The sequence below is a fragment of the Vanessa atalanta genome, chromosome 11 (genome assembly GCF_905147765.1).
Source record: "Vanessa atalanta chromosome 11, ilVanAtal1.2, whole genome shotgun sequence".
In the NCBI taxonomy this organism is placed as follows: Eukaryota; Metazoa; Arthropoda; class Insecta; order Lepidoptera; family Nymphalidae; genus Vanessa; species Vanessa atalanta.
In genome coordinates, this window is record NC_061881.1 from 4,840,453 (window position 1) to 4,866,159 (window position 25,707).

Consider the following 25,707-nt stretch of genomic DNA (forward strand, 5'->3'; position numbering starts at 1 on the left):
ATGTAAATAAATTAAATGAAATATAAATGTATATATAAATTATTTAGTGAAAAAATATTTTAAATTTACATGTTCACTTAAAAAAGAGTGCTAGAAATAGATACGATTAGAAGATAAATTTAAACAATCAAAGCTGCATTAATATTATAATTAACTATACTAAACTACTAAAAATTGTTTTTCGTCTTTTTTAAAAACAAAAAACCAATTAATTATTAAAAAATAGTTCTTCTATCATTCGATTAAACTACTACTAGACTTTTAATAACAATTAAAGTCCGTTTTTTTAGTACACAGAGCGCCTTCTCAACCAATGAGATTACTTCAAAAAGAACAGGTTTGCGTAGAAAATATATCACCAATTTTACTTTATCAGAAAAAAATAATTATAATTTAAGTAGATGATTTAATATATTTGACCTAATATAGAGCATATTTAACGATTCTAAAGACAATAATTTGTCTATGGTTTAAAGTCAGCGCCTATTGGCTGTAATTTGCTTCCTTGTTTTGCTTCGCCAATATGGCGCCGCTGGTGTTATGAGATGACAACATCGCAGTTTGTGTCCTATTTGTCATTATTAATGTTTGAGTCAACATTAATTACCTACCTCACAAGTTCAAAGAAAGTCAGTAATTGTAATGTAAGTTGTAATAAAGGCGAACGTGTTTTATCTGACGATTATTATCAAATGAATACGTTCGAATGCGTCCGTGAGGAAAGTACATAGCTCCTGTAAAAATGGCGGGTGTGTTATCTTTATGGGTTGTGTTTTCATTGCTATTAGAGAAAGTCTAAGGAGTGATATTCTAGTGTTAATACATTTCTGAGTTGAGATATATAGTGGAATGCGTGAATAAGGACGACATGTGCTACTTGCTTCTTTGACATTTCAAGAAGTGATTGATTTAGTTAGACAGCGCAGGTGTCATTGTATTTGATGAAATTATCAGTATGTCGCGCTGGGGCAGAGGAAGAAGCGGCAGCGTGGCTGTGCCGCTGGACAGCGCTCTGTTCAGAGAAAATAGTAATTGCCCCTCAGCAGCCCGATCGGCGGGGACGGTGGGCAAGTGGGGAATTACGAGCTTCACATCAATCAGAAGCGCACCGTACGGTAAATATCATTCACCAATACATTCTTGTTTAGCCTTGAATTACATCAGGTAAACACAATTTCGCATTAAAATTGCTTCAATTTTAGCGAAAATTGTGAAAGTATACTTTTTGCAATTCAGTTTTTGAACTATTTGTTCTAATTAGATTAAAATTATCGTTTTATGCTTAATCTTGGATAGTTTAGACCTAATTTTGTACTTTTATTACAGCATATCAAAATAATGTTCATAAGAAGACTGTTCAAGATCAGAATAGTCCTTTGACAGTGCCAGCTGTAGAAACTGAACAACCACCACCGAAACCAAAAAAGTTTTTTAAATCTCGCAATGCAGAATTGTACCCACCAGTACCACAAATTACATATGCTCCACCAGTACCTGCTGCACCTCTCTCACCTGAACATCCTTCTAATAAAGAAAAGAAAACAAATAAAAGAAGTAGATACAATAGGGATTCTTCATCACCAGAATTACCTAGACGTAATTCTGAAAAAGGTAAAACGAAGAAGAATGTGGCCACTAAGGCATCAAAAAAGGAAGAAACAACTGCGGAAAATACACAACCACCAAACAAACGATATTTGGTTCGTAATCGTGATAAAGTAATAAATTATGCTGAGGATGGAAGCAACAGTCCAATCCCAGAATTCACAAGATATGAATCATTACAACCTAAGGTGCCTTCACCAAAGGCTAGTCCTTTGGTTACAAGTCCATCTCCAGTTAAGATGGATGTAGTTAGTCCGTCAACAAGTAAAGAAACAAGTGAGGAACGTAAACCCCCTCCTATAGTACTACGAATATCCAAAGGTACATCGAGGATAGTAAGTACAGATTCTAATGAAGGTTTTACATCACCTAGTTCAGACAGACATTCTTCTATGGATACCCATTCTGATATGGGTTCAGATCACAAAAGGAGTCCTACAATGGAAAGCATATGCTCACCTAAACATGAAGGTCTTAAAATAACTATTAAATGTTCAGGGATAAATCAGGATGCAAAAAAAGAGAAGAAAAAGGAAAAAAAAGAACACAAATCTCATAAACGTCACCACAAAAATTCTGATGACGAACCTCTCAAAAAACCTTCTTCACCACAACCAGGTTCAGATACATATGATTTATATAAAACTCTTGCATCTCCGGTACATGAAACAGAAAGTGATTCTAATAAGAACAAACAAATTGACAGTACTATAGAATCACAGTTAGCAAAATTGGACTCAACAAATATTGAGCCTAAATCTCCAGTTCCAGAAAAGCAGCCTAAGGATCCTCAACCTGAACCAAAACCACCTGAAAACAGAGGGAGATCAAGAAGAAATAGGCCAAATATAAACTATAGTGAAAATGATGATGATTTAGAGGCTTTAGCAACTAAATCTTCAGGTAAACAAGTAATTAGAACAGTGAGTGACTTGAAAAAAGAAGCTAAAAAGAGTAGACGGAAACAAGAGGCAGTAGCGGACATACCTGTAACTAATGTAACTTCACCAGATAATCAACAAGGAATTGACACAGAATCTGAATCTCACATAGAACAGAATGACCTTATTGATATATTATCTGGAAGCGATAACAGTAAGACTGATGTTGTGACTAATAAAAAGGCAAAAAAACAAAAAAATAAGAACAGTAAACATTCAAGTCCTAATGCAGAAATGGATGTGCAAGACACATTGCCTAACCAAGAAGAACTTAATCATGATAAAGATACAGAATCACTTGAAGAACCAGCCACAGTGGACTCTGATCCTGTGGTGGAACCAAATGAAGCTCAAATACAAACACATTCTTCTGATTCTGCTTATAACAGCTGTCCTCATGAGTTTTCTGAGGAAGAATCACAAAAATGTCAACAAGATGAAGTTTTCAAATCTCCACACGGTGTAGATTCTGAAGAACATATTGAAGACAAACCAAGTGTTAAGTTGGTCATTACTAAAAAGAAAGGTTCTATATTTAAAAGTAAATCTTTAGTAAATGACAATCCTTCACCATTGCCAGCTAGGAAAAGACGTCATCTCTACAAACATGAATGGGCAAATGATGTAAGTTTAATTATAACTTATATAAAGTATGATATACTTTTTGCTAAAGTAACTTTTTGTTAAATATTATGGTATCTATATTTCTACTTTTATAAATGTAAATTGTGATCATATCACGTAAGATCAATTCAGAGCTTGATTAACCTGTACTTTCATGTTTTCTTTTTATAACTATACTAATTATAAAAGTTAACTATACTAATTTAAAACTTAATATCTATATTTGAATATTGTTAAACTTTTAGAAAGGAAATGAGACACCTAGACCTGAACAAACGGAGACACAGGAAGTTAGAAATCCAGTGACAGAAGTGTCCGAAGAATTAACTAGAGTCACGAGATATAGGGCAGCTGATCCAATCATGGATGATCCAACATTGAATGAACCAGTTAAACCATACACAAGTGTCAAATGTGCTAAAGAAGCTAAAGAGGTAACATTTATAATTAAGTTAAGTTTAGACAATAACAGGAATTGTCACACAAATTTTTGTACTGTTTTCATTGTCAGATTTTTTCTGCCTCTGAATAAATAGTATATGTTCATTTTAAGAACATAACTATGTTGATTCTCAGTGAATAATCTATTATATAAATATTCACTCACATACACTTCGTGTATAAACTGAGTAGTGTCATGACTTGTATGGTGTGAAATTTTTCAAAATACTTTTCACAATATCATGTTGAAATAAAAAAAAAAAACATAGTGATTATACACATATATATACATAAAATATGTATTGGTTTTGCTTAAACATATAATAAAAGAACAAAAGCATTGTTTGTTTGTCTAAAACAAACATTACTTTAAGATAATTATTTTTTGTCCAAATTAATAAACACTAGTTTATTTTATTATTTCCATACAATATCTATAATTCTATATACAATTTATATACAATTTTAAATAATAAAAAATTTCTCTTTTAGTACTACACAGTTGTGCGGAATGTTAAGAAGGCACATCAAATACAAGAAATTGGAGAATTCCTGGAATTCAATGAGGATGTAGATTATCTTTTAGATGCATTGCAAGTGAGTGCTCTAATATTTAAGTTTTAAGTTCGTTCAGGGTTCTAGGTATCTAAACATAAAGCATATTTTATATATTTGTATCCACCATACCGGTGATCTAATTCTAAAGTTTAATTTAAGAATAAGGGATTTAAAAAAATTGAAATTTCACCCCAATTCTCGATTGGAGATCCGGAAAACATACAGTAATTAAAAACATTTCCTTAGGACAACAACCCAATGTCGACTCGCTGCCTGTCGGCCATCACGCTGGCCAGCAAGTGCACGGCGCCCGCCTTCCGCATGCACCTGCGCGCCCACGGCACCGTGCAGAAGTTCTTCAGCGCGCTGCACGACGCCACCAACGATCAGGTCAGTTTGTACCAAAACACCTACATCTGTTTTCCCATTATTCATTTACAGGTATCATGTGGATTTAATAACTATAAAATAATACTATTATTATTTACAAAAGTCAAGCATTTTCTTGCTTAATGAACATAAAATTTAATAAATATTTGTTATTGTAATATTCTGAGTTTATATTCTAGAGCCTGGGATTGTGTACAGCGACAGTGATGTTTGTGCTTTCACAAGATCGTCTAAACATGGATCTGGATCGAGAGTCACTTGAACTTATGTTGAATCTACTTGAATCTGATGTGTCACACAAGTAAGTTATACACTTTTGATTAATATATCATAATAAACTGATAGATAAATTATTTTACTATTCATGTCATCTTCAACTAAAGTGAACTATGTTATCCTAAATGTAGAGATTTTTAGTTCTAATGGTAGTTATTCAATTGTTTTTGTAATTTTTACACAGAAATGCTCTTGATGACTGCGGCCTAACATCAGCTCAACTGGCAAAGACTCAGGAAAGAGTGCGAGAACTATGTGCTGAAATTAAAAGTCAAGGAAAGGCAAATCATTTGGATTTGGATAATATCACAGTAAGTTAGCAGTTCAGTTAAAAAACAATGACAGAAAAAGATACTTTTTAAATATTCCATAAATATAGAAATTCAAATGAAAGGATTTCACACCCAAAATAACCATTTTAATGGTTTTCTGCAATGTAGCTAACAAATAATAGAAACCATATGAGAGAATGTTTTGGTCTGTTACGGTTACATTTATGACTATTCCCAGGTCGGTCACCTCGCCATGGAGACGTTGCTGTCGTTGACCTCGAAGCGAGCCGGTGAGTGGTTCAAGGAGGAGCTCCGCAACCTGGGCGGGGTGGACCACATCGTGCGCACCATACAGGACTGCGCCGCGCGCCTCGAGTCGCCCGCCGCCGACTGGACCAGCGCCGAGGTCGACGTCTTGCGGAAGGCCGACAGGTGTATGCGCGTCCTGGAGAATGTGAGCTACTTTCTTTTTTTCTTACCCTTAAATTCTCGAAAATTAGCATGAAATGAGGTCATTTCTATATTTGAAATAAAAAAGAACACACTTGTAGTAATGTGTATATTACATTACATAAAAGTATAAAGTAACGGAAATCATTCATCATCGTCGGTCCAGTGGCTAGTATAAAAGGTTTCCGAACCCAAGGGCTACAAACAAGGGTACAATGCCTGCTTGGGTCAGTAAAAGTTATATCTGTCGATAAATTGGGGTCGGAATAAGCGTCCCGTCCCATTCTGAGAGCGCACTACACCGTCGCCACGCCACGAGACGCGAGTAACACAGAGCACGGCGGCCGCAGGTGACGCAGCAGAACGAGGCCAACCAGCAGTACCTGGTGTCGGGGTCGCTGGGCGCGGCGCGCACGCTGGCGGCGCTGTTGCGGCGCTGCGCGAGCGAGGCGCGCGCGTCGCAGCCGCTGCGCGCCGCGCTGCTGGACGCCGCGCTGCCCGCCGTCAAGGTGCTCGTCAACCTGTCGCACTCCTTCGGCGTCGCCTGTGAGTATACCAAAATAAATATATTTGACATTTATTTCAGTAAAAAAGCAACATTACAAGTTATTGATTGATTCGTATTTTACTAGGTTGATATGAGGGCTGTGTGCAAGCCCGTTTGTTTGGTTACAACCCTCATCAGATATTGTACCGCCAAACTACAATACTTAGTATTGTGTTCCGGTTTGAAGGGCGAGTGAGTCAGTGTAGCTACAGGCACAAGGGACATAATATCATAGTTGGTGGCGCATTAGTGTGATGTATGGAATTGTTATAATTTCTTACAGCGCTAATGTCTGGGCGAAGGTGACATTTAAACGTCCGCCTAGCTATTACATAAAAAAAATCATACTTATTGTACTGTAGATTGCGAATTCAAACTCAGGCAAGCACAGTGAGCTTTCACTTACACCATTGTGAGGAAACATGCTCAAATCGGATAAATTTCTACAGTATTTGTCGCCTCCGGTCGTGGGATACGGCTAAAACCTTCTCTTTGACTGATGATTAGGCTTTTATTCAGCAGTAGGCCAAATATAATAGGAATTTTAATTGAAATCAATTTCTTTATAATTTCAAGCATCGACAGTTGGAGCTCAAGTTGTGGGTGAACAGCCATCACTCATGGAAATCTGCTTGATAATGTTAAATAATCAAGGAAACTTCATACCTGATAGCAGAAATTTTGATTTTTGTGTTTGTGTGAGTATATTGCTATATTATATTATATATAATATTTCTTACAATTATACATTGTGTTTGTTGTATTCTAAAATATTATATTTACTTTTAGGTGTTGATGCTTTTAATAAATCTGGTACAGAACAACGATGTAAATACTCAAAGACTGTTAAGTGTTCGAATTAGAGTTGACAATGAAAGTGATATCATATCTCGAAGTGTATCGGCGCTGGACCTTATCGTCGATTTATTCTACAAGCGAGAGGAGTTAGCCAGGTGAGAATACACTTCAGTAATATAAGTAAAGATTAATTCAATTGTGAGCATACAGATATCTTATTAAGTTATTAGTGACTATTGGATAATGTTATAATCGGAAGTAAAAAATAGTGCTTCCTAAAAAGAAATATTGGTGAAATATGCTAGTATTTATTCACAACTTATAGTTTTTTATGCTGTATAGTTTTTTGTGAGTATATTTTGAATATGCTACATATAATTTTAGAACATAGACTCAGTGATAATAATTTACTAATGATTTATTTACTTAAAAAAAACTTATAAAGAGGTTTCTCTGTCACCTTACAAAATGAAATTAAGGTTTTATTTGAGATGTAAAAGGAAATTTATTAATTTGAGTCAAAACTTTGAAATTTAATATTCTTTTTTTCTTCTCAGACTTGGAACCTTTAACTGTCTAAAAAATACTGATACTTCATACAGAAAATATAATTTAAACTTTCTAAATCCATTATTTATATATTTAAAATAAGATTTGTAGTCTAAAATCATATCCCATTTTACGTCTTTTTTATATGTGAATAATGAGTGCAACATAATCAGTATGAGTCAGATATTTAAATGTTGCTGGTCTACAACATCACTTTAATGTGTAAATGTATGGTTAAACATTTTTATTGCTTACACACAGGAACAAATGTTATTTCTTACCTATTCCACCCTCATCTAACTCGAGTGATCTGATAATAATATGTTTATGTTTTGTCTGATGATATGGATTTGTTATGATATTTATGATGTTGTTATGTTTCAATTATCAATACAGAGAAGTCTAATTTAATATGGAATCAATTTCCTAGTGTTATCCATTTTTTATACAAAAAAAGCTGTTATATATAGCTTAGCCACAGAGATATTTTCCCATCTCATTTGAATAAATTAAAAACCCTCTTCTGTTTTATTTTTACTATTTACATGTTCTAATAAAATAACATTACCTAAAAAGTTATAATAGGCGTAACTGCTTTCACTATATTTTATTTTTTGATATTACATGCACAAATAATTTTTTTGATTCCATTACAATTACTTAAAATTTCAAAATACTATAAAAAACTAGTTATTTTGATCACCGAAAGTTAAATTTGGAAGTAGACATTAGTTTGTATAATATATGTATAGTCATTTTTTTTTATTTTAAAACGTTTCGTTAATCTTTATAGGAGAGCAGAAGAAAACACAGACGCTTTACTAGACGGCGAAAAAGAAGAGGAAACAGAAAATGACAAAAAGAAGCAATCACAAGATGATATTGACGAAACCGTGGCTAAATGTAAGGGAATATTATCTATGAATCTATATATAAATAGAAAAATTTATTAGTTTATACCTTTTTCTGATCTGTTTGTTTGTTTTTTCTGTTATTGAAAATTATATATCATATTGTGAATTGAATTTAAAAAAAGTAAAAATTGTTAATTATAAAAGAATAAAAATGGTATATCACTTCTTCCATTGAAATTAATTTCAATTTTCAAATAAGCAGTAGTACTTAAGTACTACTGCTTATTTTTCACTTTCATTTTACTTTGAATATTCGCCGCAAATCCATAATGAATATTAATAGATTATTCAAGTTGTTTATCAATTCTCGTCCTCTTATGGTTGCAATATACTGTATGTAGGTATATGTCTGCCTCAAATTTTCAAAAATGCTTAGAGCCGAACAGCAGGTAATACAAGTCCCCCCCGCAGTGCTGGCGCGCGCGGGCACGCACATGGAGCACACCATGGTGGGCGCGTACCTGGCGCTGCTGCTGGGCAACATGGCGGTGGCGGCGCCGGCCAGCGCGGCCGCCGTGCGCGCGCGCGTGCCGCTCTACGCGCCGCTGCTGCCCACGCTGCAGAAGTACTTCACCTTCCTGTCGCTCACCGCCAGCGTGAGTAGCCCCGTCCGCCTCCTGCCGACTCTCGCCCCGCCGACGGAGTGCGCTGACGTGTTCCGTCCGTGTGTTTCAGGCCGAGGCCGCGATCGTGGCTCACGTGAAGTCGACCCAGCGCATAATCGAGTTCATGGAGAACAGCGACAAGCAGGCCGGTCAGCCGGCCACGCCGGAGCCGGCTCCGGCCGCGCCGTACACGGCCGCCTACCCGAGCTACTACCAGACGTCGCCGTCCGACGTGCCGCAGGACATGTCGCTCAGCAATCTCAACTACTCCATGAACTACATGAACAGCTCGTCGAGTTCGGATCGGATGTCGTCGTCGATGGAGATAGATGGTTACCACTGAAATCGATATCACTTTTTAGTTCGGTCCCGTTAGCGACGTGTCGTCGTCGGACGATATCCGGTTTGGTCGCCTCCCAAATTGTACCGAGTGTGAAACATGAGTTTAGTTTTATATCGACGTAAAGAAACGTTTTGAATTTTTTGTGTTATATTATACTACTATTATTAAAGAAACACACCGAAATTATTTCTGATTACATATTACTATAAAAATTGTTTTTGTGGGATAAGCTGAATGATATGCAGCATATTAAATAGCTACGACAGTGAACCGTCTATATTGAAACTTAAATAAAATGTTAGGAGTGTGACTAGATCTGGTGAGTCTGATTTATTTACGTTACATTTTAAAACTTGTAAATATAAACCATTAAAATTCTGATTGAGTCAACGTAGTAATAGAAATAGTATGCCATTTGTAAAAATAAATCGTTTATATTTCAGTAGATGAATGCGTTATTGCACTCGGCTAGTACCTCATCCTTTCTGTAACGATATTTCTTCCTTCTTAAAAATAATCTTGTAAATATAGTTCGCCGGCTATTTAATAAGGTGTAGTTAGCTGCGTTGATTGAATATGGGTTATGAAATCTTAATTAAATTGAGATATTCCGAGTTTAAGCCACTGACCTGGCAATATAAAAGTGCAAACATAGTCGAGTAAGTGTATAATAGATATGTATTCTTTTATGTGAATATTGTGTCAGCACTTTTTGTATTATAGGTTTTTGAGAGAGTTACAAATTATCGAGTATTGTTCTGATGAGGCACAATTCTTTATTGTAAATAAATTAGCTAGTGTTAATAGATCGGTCTCTGTTGACTAAAATAGGATAGGCGAGGTTATTTGTATGCGAATATATGAGATTCTAAAGATCGTTGCTTGTCCGTTCGGAGAGCCGAGACCTCTCCGTGCGATATGTACAAACACTAACTATGTTAGTTGCTCGCAAATGAGAGATGATTTTTGCTTACATTAATAAATAGGACAATCTATGATGTTTGACTTTTAATCAATAGCTGATAGCGTTATCGCATATCCTCATGTTTCCCTGATTTTGATAATTACTTCAGACAATTGACAGACTAGAATACAGACAGAGGGCTTGAGTTAATGTTCTAATATCAGAATCATTTCGGTCATCACGCACAATGACTGATGACTAATAACGACCAATTTCTATTTAACTAGTGTCGATGCCGAAAGGTATTCAGTTATAGCAACGAGTCTGTGCGCAGTGACCCTTACATAACATTAAATCGAGGTGTAGCTACGTCTGTACTAGGGAATTTATTAGTATTTTATATGACGCTAGAATTGATTAGTAGCTATTTAAATAATAAATATACCTTCAAAAGCGAAACGGTAGAAAATAGCCCCTTTTAAATTGGTCGACAGTTATTTTCAGAAATAGTTATTAAATTAATGTATGTTTATGAATTGTTAATGACAGCTTTTTAGCTATAAAGTACAGAAATATGTATAAAGGCATTCTACTTAATGTGTTTGTTGGTTTTCTAAAACGTTTTATCTATGCACGAATAGTGTTATCTATCTTTTAAATGACGTTAAGAAAAAAAAATGATTAAATCTGTTGACTTATTAGTGAATCATAAATAACAAAAGGGAACTATTTAATAGCAGATTATGCTACTTTTACGTGATGACATAAAAATACTGGCTTATTTTCAATTGAATACATGATACAAGATTAACTTTCATTTGCTATTGTCAAAAGTCAAGTATATTAAATGAGGCACTTAGTTTTATAACGTGTCTAGCTTCGACACTTGATAGAAGTCGAATTCGACATAAACACAATATTGTTTCTAAAATTTCGACGGCAAATGTTATGTTAATGAATTGTGGTGACAAAAATTATATAATGTGTAATTGTTGTTTGGATTTCTGTCGAATTGCAAACACAGAAATTGAATGAATTTCAGTCGTATATCGAAACTGAATTGAACAGTGCCTCACTTATATATCTTATATTTTAATTTAATTTTGAAATCTATACTTTATCTACGCAAGGTAACTTTGAATTTGATTGAGTCACAATTGTGGGATTCGATTAAATATTATGCAGGTATTATGAAATCGCAACAATTGGTTTAGCATAAAGATTTCACTTCAGTAAATCAAACGACATTTTTGTGACAGCTTTACTTAATTTTTAAGAATTTATTTAGCGGTATCTTGTAGTTTTATCATAGAGGGAATCTAAAACCAACTTATTTTGGATTATTTTAGTTTAACACTTAGGATTTTATAGACTGCGTTTTTGTGTTTGTTGTACAGTTATAATGATTCTTATTGCCTAAATTATATTTACGTAATTTATTGACTTGTAGGTGTACGAACTAAGCTTAGCTCCATGCATTTCGTTATCAATTTTCACTTTTATCACACTTGTGTTTTAATACTTTTATTATATGTTATTTTAGATAATCGGGAGAGTTTGATATCTTGAGAAATTATTATTGTAAATGTAATGTAATAATTATGTTATTAAATATTACATGTAATTATATTAAAAGAAGGACAATTTAAATATTGTATCTCTTAACTGTCCTTTACCCCGTGACTGATTAATAATAAAAATATTTTATCTATAATAATATTTATATTTTGTGAAAATATTACATACTATATTACTGTGGCAATAACTATGTATCTTTCACACCACGCTCTAGACAATCGATTCAATAAATATTTCAAAGGCGTAAGCTTAACTATTGTTTTTTTCACTACAGTTCATTTTGTAAATTAAATATGTTATTAGATGCTTTTTTCGTGACAGTACAGTTGACGTACAAGCTAGGTCTAGAAAAACATTTAATATTGCCACATTCTACATCAAATACTTTAAATAAAGCGCCTAAAAATAAACAAAATAATGTAAAGTAGCTAAAAGAGTAAATACAATGGTCATGATTTCAGTACACAATAAATATTGCTAAATCTTTTCGACGGCGTCTACTCGAGCAATCGCAGGAGCGCGGACGTCGGCCCAGTCGCTACTCTCTGTGATTCGTTTGTTTACCGTCACTAGTTGTTCAAAGTTTGCTTTGGCGAGCTTGTGTTTGTTTTTCACTTTTTGAACGAGTTCATCATCATAAACCATTTCGGGATGCTCTAGTTTCAAATGTGCTTTCATTTCTTGAACTGTGATTAGGAAACAGTTCCACGGGGACCAGTCCTCATTGACATGCCATCGACACAATCTGAGCTCCGTCATGTCCCTACATTCGCTGATTGCGGAATGAGAATGCCACAGTTTTTCAACAATGAAAAATATATCTTTCTCCTGCAGAACAAAAGCTAAGGATCCCCAACATTTTCTTCGTCTTTCGTCGCGTTGCACGGTTCGCAAGATAAATTTATATGGAGTCATATCTATCCAACAACGTTCCGAAACGTCTTTCCACGAACAAGATGTGCAGACCAAAAAACCGCTCATTTTTGCATTTAAGGGAAAAGCCGTATTCAATTTAACTTGGTGACACATCTCACAAAAGTATAATCTCTCATTCTCCATTTTTTTGTAGTCTCTTATATCTTTACATTTTGTTACTTCAGAATTAAGTTCAGAGGTTTTAATCAACTGAAATACGCAAGCGGCTACTCGTCGTCTTAAAAATTCGAGTTGATGATCATTACACCTTCGGACCAGCAGATCGCACTCCCTATCCAAAAGTGTTATAATTTCTTCAGCTAATGGATGACGGAAATCTTGCAAGGCAAATTTCATATCGACGAGTAATTCGATACGTTCTTTGCCTTCCAAATCTTGCTTTACAAAGGAGTTGTAGAGCTCTTTGAGTTTCCTTGCTTTTTGAATTTCAACAGTTTCCATTGTAATTAATTTTTCATCTCGTCCATACCAGGCGACGGGTTTAGAGATTTCTTCTAAAAATTGTTTTTCCTTAATTTTTTTGCTATCCTCTTTTACTTTAACCCGGTAACCTTCGATGCATCGCAAAAGTTCAACTTCTTTATCTAATAAAAGTGTAAATTCAGCTATTTTAGGCCCTTTAGAATGAAGTCGAGATATTCTTGCTATTTCAGCATGTTTCCAGCGATCGACCTTAATATAAAAATAAAATGAATGATGAGTAAAAATACATTTTTTTTTACAAATGGTAGTGTGTCACGTCTTGGTGGCTTGACAAGATAAAAGAAGATTAGGACACACACATGCTAAACAAATCTTTATTTTAAGTTTTCATCTACTATAAATTCTAGTTATGTTAGTCCTAAGAGGAAAGGTGAAAAAAGACCACTCGGTTTGCGTTCCATTAGTTTTGAAATAAGAGAAAACTAATATCTACGTGACCACATACCATCAGTGGTGACCATTTTATGTATAGTAACATTACCATTACCCTATTTGCATCACTTTTTTTTTACAAATTATAATAAATGAATAATTAAAACTTACCATGGCATAAAGTTGATCAAAATCTTCACGTGTCCTTGGAAATGTTTTAGTAACCAAATCTTTTTTCAATCTTCTTTCCATAGCTTCGCGTTCTAATCTTTTCTCTTCTTCCATCCTCGCAATTCTTTCCCTGTAGATAGTCATGTCAAGTTTTTGTTAACATTTCTCTTTTTCTTTAGGGTTAAATAATATAAACTTTCATAAATGAAATCTCATTAGTGTAATAAACATTGGCTTCGTATGCATATATTGTAATTAAATATAATTTAAATAAAAAAACTTACATGCATATCATCAGCCAATTTTTCACTTTTTGTCTGAACTGGTGGCGCCTAAAGGCTCTTTGTATTATAGAAGCATAGAAATTATGGTTTAATCTGGCGATCATAGCGTCGTAAGTCTCATAAGGTTTCGGCACAATAATTCGGTCAGCGACACTTGGTATGTATGCATGTACGGTGTTCATTTGAGTCGCACGACTGTAATTTGTGTCCTAAAAAATATACAAATTAAGGTTATCAATACTATTTATAACAATTAGCAAGAACGCAAACTGAATTTTCACCAAATTATGTATATTATAAAAATATTAGGATGAAAGTCTTAACAAATTATTTAACCGCTATCTACAACATTACCGCAATATTAAGTAATATTCGGATAATTAAGAGTATGTTCTCTTACGTAAAATTGTTAAGCTTAATCAAATGCTTACATATATTTTTTCACGCATTTCTGCTGTTTGAGTATCTCGACAATTTTTATTTTCTGGAGGTAGCTTTTCAGGCTTCTGTGGTGTTTGTGTATAGGCGTGATGAAAAATCGCCCCTAAAATTATACAATAAATGAAGATTTTATATTCAATTGCTTCGAATGAAGTTTTGCAGTTTATGCAGATATTTAAGGTAAGTTGATAAGTTATTTTCTTAAGTAATTGATTATATAATATATTAGAACAAATTATTTTAATCAACCTGTGTGCACGTTTCTGTAGCCACCAAGAAAAGGCTTCCTAATTAACTCCGAAAATATTTCAACGTTGATATGTTTTAATGTACTACCGAATGGCACCATAACTGTTAAAACATCATTTATGGGCATCTCTTTATACAACTTTTCTACGTCTAGTTTCTCATTATTTTTAGTTAGAAGTTCCACTTCTACTATTCCATACTTATCGTAGTCTAGGTCTATTAGAGCCATACGATCCTTCAATGGGCGTTCTTCCCGCAGTAATACTAAATTGTCTGGATCGACTTGAAAGACACCTGCTAAATTCTTCTTTACTTCGTGTACTTTCATAATTGAATGGTAGGAACGAGTGAATACACCATTTTGATTTCTTATTTTGAATTTAATAGCAATAAATGGCATTGTCTTCTTTTTTGGCATCATTGTTTGTATCAGTTCGTGAACATACGATTCTTTCGGAATAGATGATAGCGAAAACTCCTCAGAGTCCTTCGTAAACACGTCTATCATAAGATTTCCTAGCGCATTAGTCTTTAGTTCAGAAATAAGGCACGTTTCTTTTAGTACGTTCCTATTTTTCGTCAATAGAAGATTATTATTCGATACAGATAGTAATTTTGCTAATTTTCTTTTAACTAATTTGATTGGGGTATTAGATGGGAAGACTTTGTTGAACACTTCGTTGGGATGAAGAGGCGATTTGAAATGAATGAGAATGTGACTAACTGGGCATTTATATTGTTCAAATTCTCGAGCACAGGGCGCTGTTTGCAAACGAGATTTTGCCTCATCTTCTACGGCACGAGAGGTACATTTATAGGGTGGAGCTGTAAGTAATTTTTCTCGACCTAGTTCACATTGACAAGCAACAGCGCCAGTCACACATTCTGGATTTGGAGCAATATCTATTGTCCTTTGAGGGTCCATTTTGATCTTATACTGTAAATAAATAATATACAGTATTATGTAAAAGAAAATAAACAATTTGTAACAATGGTTTATGTAAACTCTAAAAACTTCACGAAAATTACAACTATTAAAATATTATTATTGCTACGATACTGTTGCTAGGAGATAAGACATTAAGGCAGTGACAATATAAGCTTTATTGTATAATATAATTGCCATAAAGAAATAGAGTATTTTATGAAATATAAAGTAATAACAAGAAATTAATTGTATATAGTATAAGTACATAATTAAATGTAAAAGGTATAGAACAAAAAAGCAACCTCGCATGAGTTAAAATTAAATAAAAAGTAGTATATTTTTTTTTATATTATGCAATAATTATAAATTGTGTGTAATATATCATCATCATCGTCAGCAGCAGCAGCCGATGGCAATTCACTGCAGGACATAGGCCTTTCCCAAAATGTGCTAGAGCCCCGAACCTTTAAATCCAAATGGCTCCCGTCACCTCCTGCAGCTCATCTGTCCATTTGGCCGAAGGTACAATGCGTTTGTCGATCCATCATAACAAACAAAACAACCAAGCTGTTTACATTACTAAAAAATATTTTATATGAAGAACTGCCAAACAAATGTTCATCCCCTAAGAACCCCACATCGGTGATATTTTTTCTAAATATACACTTATCCAACTTTAAAATAGTTAAACACCGAATAACAAGAAAATTACCTATAATATATAATATGAACAATATTAACTTTTTCCATAACAGCCACCACCAATCCACCAGTCTCCAGCGCCCATATACATGACTGGGTAATTTTCGAATTAACCATATACCAAATAGTCAACACTGATGTTATTGTCATTCATTAGCCTAATGCCTACCAAATAGACTGACCCAACGTGCGATGTCTCCAGTAATGGAGTAATGGAGTCTTAATTAATACAACATTATAGCCTAAAGATTGGTATTAAAAAAACGACCAATAAGATTTTGTGCTCATTTTTGGCTTGGATTGTTTATTAGGTACTTATATGTAAGTTCCATGATTGTAGTGATTAGCTACAACTTTTACCAATTGTCTTCTTAGTTCTGTTCGGTTTAGAATCACGTAGTTCCTAGAGCGGTCGGTCCAATACAGAGCCGGGTATTTCGAAAAAATCTATGTCTTAATAAGTTGGCAGTGTACCTTCCGTGCCTCGGAAAGTAGGTACATAATCCATTGGTCCTGTGCCTAATCTCGTTGCAGTCATATCAGACTGCCATCCCATCGCAGAGTTATAAAAGTGAGAGAATGAAGACTGCACAAGTGTGTACACACTTTAAGTGTGTTTGCGTACACACTAAGATATCTCCTTTGAAATCGGCTACCACCGAGGCCTTAATCGACTTGACTTTTCATTACATATTTTGTGAGAAAAACATTTATAGTAATATACTTTACATAATACATTTAATTTTAGATATAAAATGTTTTCATATAATTTCCACAATACTTTAAATAAATAAAACAAACTAAAATATAATTTATTTAAAAATATATATAATTTATTTATTGAAATCGAATTAAATATACCATTACATATCCAGAAGAACAAAGTAACTCGACCTAGACACCGAAGTACAATTTGCAAAAATCAAGAATAAATAAACCTTAATTTGCTTCGTAGCAAAAATGAATAGAACCATCTTTAACAGCCAAGTTACAAAGAAAACGTTACAATACATTCAAAGAAATATAAGAGATATTAACAAAATTATACGCCGATTTACCACAAATTACTTCAAGGATTGCTAGTCGTACGTAATTATCTGGTTCTTGATCATAAAGGAAAAGCACACGGAACGCTTCGGGGCTTGCTATGAAATTATAATAGACAGTGAAGAAGCAGAATACACTATAAAGAAAGAATTAACCGCTTAGCTTTAAAAAAACTGTAAACTCCTTTGAATATTTTAAAAAGATCTAAGAACAAACTCTTTAAGCAATCTGTAGATACTTTATTCTAATTTCATTTAATTTTATACGCCACGTTTGCATTGTAAGATTTTTTAGCTTAGTAATTAATTTTACTTATGAAACTGATATACATGTATATATAATGAGTAATTAACTTTAAAAAGTTTTAACCTTATACCGTCGTTTCGAACGATCTTATTGATTCATAAAATAGGAATCTAAGTAGGTAGTAGTTGATAGTTAATAAAAATTGAGAAAACAATAAAATTACAGCGCAATAAAAGAGCGAATGTGCGGAGCATAGCTGGCGTCATATTAAATTCCTCCGAAAACATAAAAATGATTTTCGACCGTAAAACTATAATTTACAGACGTAAAATGTGCTGACATATATTTTACGTGCAGTGAGAAACTACTAATCAATTTCTCTGTAGGATTTCCTTATGGTAAAGTCTACTAAAATTTGCTTGATTGCGAATGTAGACAGGTAATCGGTGGAAATAGTTCAATGTAGCATACTCACACTATCACAAGAGCTAGTACATGAGAACAGCGAGATCTACACCTTACTAATTGATTTACCTGCCTCGAGCGGTAGGTAGCTCAGTCTGCTTATGTGTTTACCAGCTTAGTACTTAATGTTAACAGATAATTCATAATAATGATATTTTTTTTAAGAGTTTCAATGAAATTAATTATTTGCTAGTTCTTAAAAAATGTTAAATTTAATATATATACATAGGTTTATGAGTAAATTAAAATAATAACACATTTAATGCTAAGAAGAAACTAAAGCTTATTAAAAAGAAAAAGTCCGTTACTTATGGGATTCACTTTGTATGAGCATTTTAATTTTATATCTAAAATAGCCCCCAAGTGGGGTAATGATAGCGATGTTCAAGCCGACCCGTTCATATTATTGCATTTAAACGTAGAGGACGTGCGTTCTGTAAACACGTGTTTTAATCAAGCCTGTTGCTTCACTTCCGTTTGCTGCGGCCACTGCTCGCTTAGCAAAGAAAAACTTTGCATGTGTTTTATTACGACGGATACGGATTTGCCGCAAGGCTTAATTTTGAAGCCGACATAGCTCGTTCTGATTGTTTTGTCTCCTGTTGGCCACTGTTAAAAAAAACTTAGATATATTATTTGATTTGGCTTTTGCCTCGTAGAATATCTTCCAATATTGATTAATGATGGCGGTATTCTTTTAATTGTAGGTAAGTGAATAGTATACATTTTTGCGCCTGACAGACAATGCCTGGGGCGGGAAAGCGTGTGAGGGGCGCGGATTTATTCGATTAAAACCCCTGTATACGGAAATTATCAAACGAAACACACCGGCTGTTCAGCCGACCGTGAGAGGCTCTACATTAATAGTTTTTGTTTCCCAACTCGCTTGTTTCGTCATAGAAAGATGAACCGAACTTTCGTTCGGAGTTTTTCTTTGTATAAGCGAATAAAGCGTTTTCATCACTCGGTAGTTTTGAAGCATCCACTTCAGGAACTATCTGAAATTGTGTGTTTAGAAGTATTTAACTAATTTTTTTGCTGCTTTGAGAAACTTAATATTGTATTTTTAAAAAGATAACAAATAAGTGTCATAAAATATTTTGTCTGAAAGAAGAGATATTAAATATAGCTTATAAAAGAAACACAATGCTATTTGTAGAGAGACTTTAAACGATAATGTTAGTTAAATACGTTAAAAAAATGTATACATATATGTAAATGTACCTATATACTGTGAATCACAAATCGCGAAGATAAGTCTCATTCATTTTACAGCAAACAATACGAATATCTGTTTTCATTTGGACTCGCTAATAGTAGTTCAAATCTATTTCTATTCACTGGGAAAGATTGACGATCTATCATTTATAATATCATAAATTTCACTTTCAAACTTCCTTCGTAATTAATCATACGTATTTATGCTGTAATTAACTGTATTTGAACGACCAAAGAATATTTCACAGAATAGTATAAGCAATTTTTGACAGTCAAATTGGTACAGGTTGTTTCAATATATGTACAGATTTATCCCATTGTACTTCTCGCTATTATTAAATTAGTATATTTGAACAAATTTTACGGCCGCCACTAACTATTCGATTAAAATATTTTGCTATTTCATTTGTCACTTTGTTGACAAGTGATAATTATGATTATGTAGGGATGTATACGAATATGAGCTTCGTAGGTATACGTGATAAGTATTAGATATTTTTCATCTGCGTAAATAAGTACTAATGATTGTTTTTTATGAAAAAAATGTGACCAGGGGTTCCGATTTCGAAACATAATGGAAGTCTATGCAAAATTTTCGTAATCAAGATATTCGGAACTGATTATTTAATACTAAATAGTATTCAGACCAAGAAAACATAGTTAGAAGGAGACAAAAAAAAGATAAAAAAGTATTATAAAGTTTTATCCGATTTCCGATCCTGGATTGTGATAATATGGAATAACAGAAGGTTGATATAAAATTTATAGCAGAGTTATAAAAAAATTAAGAAATACTGAAAATTATTTAATTTATTATAGTTCAGTAAGTACATAGGATATGTCCACTTTCTCATATAGTTAGATAAATATAATCGTAATTCGAAACTGAATCGCCGTAATGAAGGTTGATTAGTCTCGTCACAGTTCAAATTAGTTGGTCAACGAACGAAACCTATTAGTTGTTTGATGAGTTGATAATTAATTTTGATTTATAGCTTTTGAATCAGTTTTTTTAATAAGCTTACCCTATTTTTTAATTGAATGACACATACAAATTATATACAATATCATAAGGTAGGTATATTTATATATTTTTGATATTTATAATATACAGATAATCATCTGAATCATATATATTTTCTTCTATTTTCTCTTGTTCTTTTTTCTTAATTTATATTTTTGCTTATAATATTAAATAAACATTCGATACGAAGTTATATAAATTTATAAATTATAAGGTGAGTATAATAAAATTTAAATTAACCTTTTTTATTAAAATGTGTATTAAATGTTTAAATACGAAATAGAGACATTACTTACACTTTTTTACTTATTGATACCTATAATATAATAGGGCCAATTTATTTCGCTGTTGTCGCGCTCTTTCTATTAATTTCAATAAAGTTAAAAGCTTCAATCGAACCATCATTAGCAGGTATTTAGCCTTTTTCCGATTGCGGTTTTCAGTCAATTTGCCGAGTGCATTTCCATCTGCGCCCAGCACTCAACCGATCCAAATGTGCTTTATTAATTATTTATGAAATTAATTCCAATCGCAAAAACAACACGACCGATGTATCGGAGTAGTGTGTACTCGCGATCTTTATTGAATTAGCGGATCAGATAGTCTATAATTTATTCTATTTCAACATCAAAAACGGCCGTCCCGTACCCTTTTGAATTTGTTAGTTTTAACAATCTAGTTTTTATGTGAATATTTTATCTCCTTTAAATGTCCACTCATAGCCTGGTATCATTTTTATTTTGTTTCAATGAGTATTTTTTTCATGTTCTGTTTCGAAATAATTAAGTCAAAACAGCACTCAAAGCGCGACAATTTAACTCGATCCTTCAGTTGGAACTCCGAATCACGCTCTTTTAACGCTTATAGTTTTCTAGATTTCTAAACACTCTACTGGCTTAATGTTCATAAGCAGTGAATACGATTAAATGACTAATTTTATGTATTTATTTAGAACTTCATTAGGGACAAAGTAAGGAAATACCCAATAAAGTATTGAAATCTAAATGTTTATTATACTTATGTAGGTATTATTAACATAGCTAAAGAAACTTTGATAACTATTTATAATGCACACTAGGAAAATTGCAATGTAGCCCGAAAAAAATAGAAAAGGTAGGACATAGTTAGACTAAAAGACAAATGTAAATGTTTTCTCTATACATAAGTATACAGACAGTATATATTATTATTTTTATATATAAACGAGGAGACCACGAGAAAAACATTGACATATAGATTTTACTTGGTGGACGGGTTTGGTGCAAGCCCGTGTTGGTTGGCACTACCTAGTCATCGTATACACTACCTCCAAGTTAGTAAGTACTATTGTGTTTTGGTTTTAAGTGTGAATCAACTGCAAAAAGTGCTACTGCATGTACAAAGGGCATAACTTCTTAGTTCCCAAGGTTGGCGGTGCAGTGACGGCGTAAGAAGAGATTCAAGAAATATTAATTTCTTACTGTGACGATATTGATTGGCGATAACAGCCACTTATCATCAATTTGATTAAATAATGATTTTAATCACATAAAAGGTATTAAGATGAGGTATTAAGCTACAAATTAAGAAATTTAATATTAAAAATAAGTATTAGAATATGTGGTGATTATTTCATGAGCAAGAATGTACATCAGATGGCAAGGTGAGAAGAATCGCCTACCTGCCAAGAATACGGACCATCGTGTTTAAGTACGACTTCTCAGCTCCGTGCCCTGTTAGCGGCAGTAAGGGAAGACCTCCCGCTACCCAGTGTGGTAAATGCCATGCTTGTTAGTTATTCCACTGTCGGGAGTCATGTGGTGCTGTGGGTATATCAGATTCACTAAAGACGACCGCTCGAATAAATCCCCCGCACTATCCAACACCATTTTAAGAAGCCTAGCCAGGCCTGACAGCGTTTTTAGAACCCAGTGAAGTCCCATAATGACGGAGATGGTACCACTGATTTTAAGTAGGTAGTCTAGCTTTCCGCCAAGAGCATACACCCCCGACGCTAACCAAAAACGCTTAAAAGCGTATTTAAAAAAAATAGATTTCATTCACTCATTTCATTTGGATCTTAATAAAGTTTTATTAAAGCGGCGAAGTGATTCACTAAGTTAGAGTAGTCATATCCTGAGTTCATCATATATGAATATTATGACATAAGTAGACGGTTTTATTGCGTTGCGGACAGACGTGGCCAAGGATTGGGAGCTGGCAAAATTCACGAGAATAATATAATAACCGTACACCTTCCCTGCCGTCGACGAGTTCTCTTAATATACTTTCTTTATTGCCTCTTCAAATTTACGCTATTAATGCGTTTTATGTTCAAACGAAATAAAACTTATTTTCAATTCTTTATACAGGTATTGAAGAAACAATATTATAATGCATAAAAGCACTACCTACTGGTAATATAATTTGAATTCAGGTTCTCAGCTTTGTTAAAATTAAAGCATACGTACAGCGCGTGAAAGTAATTTCCTAACAAAAAAAATCTTAAAAATCGTCACAATGCAACGTTGGTTGTGCTGCAAATTAGCTGCCAATTGCATCGAACACTATTATAAGTTGGGACATTGTTTTACCTACTGTTTTTAGAACTCGTATAAAGTTGGATTAGCTCTGTTATGAATTCAGTATCGCATCTAATGCCTAGTTTTTTTAAAGGTAACATTTAATTTTTTAATCTAAATTTATTTTTTCATAAAACCTAAGTTATATATCTATCGGTTAATAAATAATACTGAAATACTTATATTTTGCAATTCATTTAAATTTATTTGTTATTATGCTTAATGCGTATCAGCGCAACGAGACGGCTGATATTGAATGTTGATATTTGTGAACGAGACGCACAAACATATTAGTATAGGTTGGTAAATCCTTGTCAAACGGAGCGAGCTCCGTGCGTGACAGCCTCGCCGTTGCCGGGATCTCGTATCTACGCAGCTTGCATAACCGTTCATGGTTTTCATAGCTCTCAAGGACTCATATTGCCAAAGCTGTTTCGGAATGAAATAGACGTCCATTTAAATATATATATTATTTAATTATCTACTATACGTATCTAGCTCGAAGTTTACTTGCTTTATTATTTTTATGTACTAATTAAAATGTTTCAATATAATGTATACAAATGTAAATTAAAACGCAGTACCGATTTTTATACGTACCGTGTAATGTTAATTCTGATATTCTGTTAGTTTCTTTTTATTTTTTTAAAATATTTTTCAATTTATTCAAGCGTATCAAGTAATCAAGGGAAGTAGTTCCGTTCACAAATGTGAAAAGCGGTTAATACAAATGTACATAAAAATGCACGTGTTTACGGACCCTGCAGGCCAATATCCAGCAGACTGATTGCTTCTTTACTGTTACACGATAAAAATTTTATTAGATACCCATAAAGTGTACGCCGATGACTTGCGAGACCCAGTAGCCAATATAATTCAAACTGGCCTGTAACTAAACGTTATAAACTTATTTTCTGAAATAATTTCAACTATAACAATGGCTTACGTTATTTAAAGCCATACATTATTTCATGATTTGTTATATATCTTTCGTTTTAAAATTACTCTTTGTAGGAAGTAATGTTGGTAGATATATAATATACTCGTACTCGTTATTATCACTCGACTTTATTACAACTACAACTATAGATGAATAATATGTTGGATTTTAAATATAAAATGGCAAATCTATGCATCGGACACACAAGCGTACTTATATATCTCATCTATAAATTGGGTGCGTGTTTAAAAATATTTTTTCAGAAGAAGGAATTTATTTCACAATGTCCAACGCAAAAAAGCGCGCTCGGATGCGCAAACCGTCGAACTGTTCAAATCGTTTAGTAAACGCCGAATAGGTTGTATACAGGTGAGGTACAACGATTTTAATCGAATGGAAACGGAACAAAGTGAAAATGTACACCTCAATTATTCCAGCAGTTGCGTGAGGACAAATAGCCATGTGTCAACAAGACCGGTCCTAATGTGGTCCAGAATGACTGATAAACTATTAACCTTAAACGAATCTTTATTTATATGGTTATTTCTACTTTATACGAATACAAATAATTAATTAGTCTATTCATATACATATTTTGAAGATAAAGCTAATAACTATTAAATATTTAACTCATATCAATTTTAGACGTAGGTTTGTAGTTTGTTTTTCAGAAATATGTTCTCAGCGGTGAGTTCCCTCAGCTGACTTTTTCTATTAGCTTATCAGTAAACATTTATACTTTCAGCAGTTAGTGTCTCAACAATCCCGATGGTAACGCGAAATTATCTCACCGCTAAAGAATTCCCAAGGATAGTTGACGTCAGGGCATCTTTATGCCCTGACGTCAAAAATGGTATCTTTATACCATATACTTATTTTTTCTTGAAAAGTTATAAAACACACTGCACCAATCATAAGTAAATAGAACTGTACAAGATAATGATGATGACTTTAATGTAGATTAGTTTTATGTTGAATGTTTGTCCACGGGAGGTCATTACTAATTTACAGAGGAGCGAGCAGGTTAGTGGCGTTAACACACCAAATTTGAGATGCGAATTTATTTATTTATGTTTATTTTACTTACAATTAACACGTTTCATACTCCTGTTTGACGATTTTTTGTTTGACCTTTACGTGATTTTCAATACCTCATTATTTATTCGTATGACCATAAGCATCAAAAATATCACAACCAAAGAAAAAACTGACCTACATAAGTTGATGAAAGAGCTAATTAAACAGTTCCGTTTCAGTTAATATCAAGCTATTATTGAGTAAGCCTCATAAAAAGAATTCAATAAAACATAAAGCTTTGGTCCGTGGCGCTTGGCCTCGAGTCGACTCGTCTCCAATAAAATACAAATAGCGTCGATTGAAATGCAGGACGAACGCGGGTGTTTACTTGATGCCGCTCCGATGCCATCGTCGACCAAGGCACCGATAACCAAGATTGCTTTTTTCAGTCTCCAATCACTTGTAAAATGTTGATGAGAAAATTAAAAGTTTTTATTGCTTAGATCGCAATTAGTTATGCCTATATATGTCAAGAACAAACATCAAGGGCTGATATGAATTAGATAACCTTGTTATTCAACATTGGCAACGTGCTCCTATACGCACAATAAGGCAGTTTCTAATTTATAACCATTTTAATATTGCTGTATTCACTGGGTTTATTTTAATGGCCCATTGAAAATTAATGCGATTCGATCAATACGATAACACCTATACATTGACAGCATTATTGGAGCCATGCAAGATTACTTAATTAAAAATTTCGATAAAACATAATAATAGCAAAAACAATAAAGTAAAATCCAGTATAATTTCATTAGTCGCCAC

At 33.5% G+C, this 25,707-nt stretch overlaps 2 protein-coding genes across 2 annotated transcripts; one reads left to right on the forward strand and one right to left on the reverse strand.

Moving 5' to 3' along the window:
* Positions 1-522: 522 nt before the first annotated feature.
* On the forward strand, positions 523-11,430 carry LOC125067150 (protein wings apart-like). Its single transcript, XM_047675531.1, has 14 exons — positions 523-1,115; positions 1,327-3,170; positions 3,416-3,604; positions 4,104-4,208; positions 4,416-4,559; positions 4,739-4,860; positions 5,020-5,146; positions 5,346-5,561; positions 5,908-6,103; positions 6,681-6,802; positions 6,894-7,057; positions 8,245-8,354; positions 8,777-8,961; positions 9,041-11,430. The coding sequence occupies exons 1-14, from the start codon at positions 956-958 to the stop codon at positions 9,311-9,313; spliced, it is 3,957 nt and encodes a 1,318-aa protein (XP_047531487.1). The 5' UTR covers positions 523-955; the 3' UTR covers positions 9,314-11,430.
* Positions 11,431-12,211: 781 nt separating this feature from the next.
* Positions 12,212-15,656, reverse strand: LOC125067329 (IQ and ubiquitin-like domain-containing protein). Its single transcript, XM_047675868.1, has 5 exons — positions 14,732-15,656; positions 14,473-14,585; positions 14,042-14,250; positions 13,758-13,887; positions 12,212-13,403 (listed from the first exon to the last, which is right to left on the reverse strand). The coding sequence occupies exons 1-5, from the start codon at positions 15,654-15,656 to the stop codon at positions 12,273-12,275; spliced, it is 2,508 nt and encodes an 835-aa protein (XP_047531824.1). The 3' UTR covers positions 12,212-12,272.
* Positions 15,657-25,707: the final 10,051 nt, after the last annotated feature.